Source organism: Anarrhichthys ocellatus, unplaced genomic scaffold (genome assembly GCF_004355925.1).
Source record: "Anarrhichthys ocellatus isolate YVR2014 unplaced genomic scaffold, GSC_Weel_1.0 scaffold9823, whole genome shotgun sequence".
NCBI classification, from domain to species: domain Eukaryota; kingdom Metazoa; phylum Chordata; class Actinopteri; order Perciformes; family Anarhichadidae; genus Anarrhichthys; species Anarrhichthys ocellatus.
In genome coordinates, this window is record NW_022289797.1 from 628 (window position 1) to 1244 (window position 617).

General features: G+C 33.4%; 1 protein-coding gene across 1 annotated transcript in view; it reads right to left on the reverse strand.

Annotated features, from left to right (window-relative positions):
- The window catches only part of LOC116380936 (cell wall protein DAN4-like), a gene marked incomplete at both ends in the record, with an annotated part of 952 nt that extends 513 nt beyond the window's left edge, over nucleotides 1–439 (reverse strand). The window contains one exon of the mRNA XM_031842747.1: nucleotides 4–439. Within this exon, the coding sequence (XP_031698607.1) occupies nucleotides 4–439 (436 nt within the window). The remainder of the gene's footprint in view (nucleotides 1–3) is intronic.
- Between the last annotated feature and the right edge of the window lie 178 nt (nucleotides 440–617).

The following is a 617-nucleotide window of genomic DNA, read 5'->3' on the forward strand; positions in this document are numbered from 1 at the left end:
TACATGTTGTAGTAACATTAGTAGATAGTGTAGTAGTAGATGGTGTAGTAACAGTAGTACATGTTGTAGTAACATTAGTAGATAGTGTAGTAGTAGGTGATGTAGTAACAGTACTACATGTTGTAGTAACATTAGTTGATGGTGTGGTAGTAGATGATGTAGTAACAGTACTACATGTTGTAGTAACATTAGTAGATGGTGTAGTAGATGATGTAGTAACAGTACTACATGTTGTAGTAACATTAGTAGATGGTGTAGTAGTAAATGGTGTAGTAACATTAGTAGATGGTGTAGTAGTAGATGATTTAGTAACAGTAGTACATGTTGTAGTAACATTAGTAGATGGTGTAGTAGTATATGGTGTAGTAACATTAGTAGATGATGTAGTAGTACATGTTGTAGTAACAGTAGTACATGTTGTAGTAACATTAGTAGATGGTGTAGTAGTAGATGGTGTAGTAACAGTAGTACATGTTGTAGTAACATTAGTAGATGGTGTAGTAGCAGTACTACATGTTGTAGTAACATTAGTAGATGGTGTAGTAGTAAATGGGGTAGTAACAGTAGTACATGTAGTAACATTAGTAGATGGTGTAGTAGTAGATTATGTAGTAACA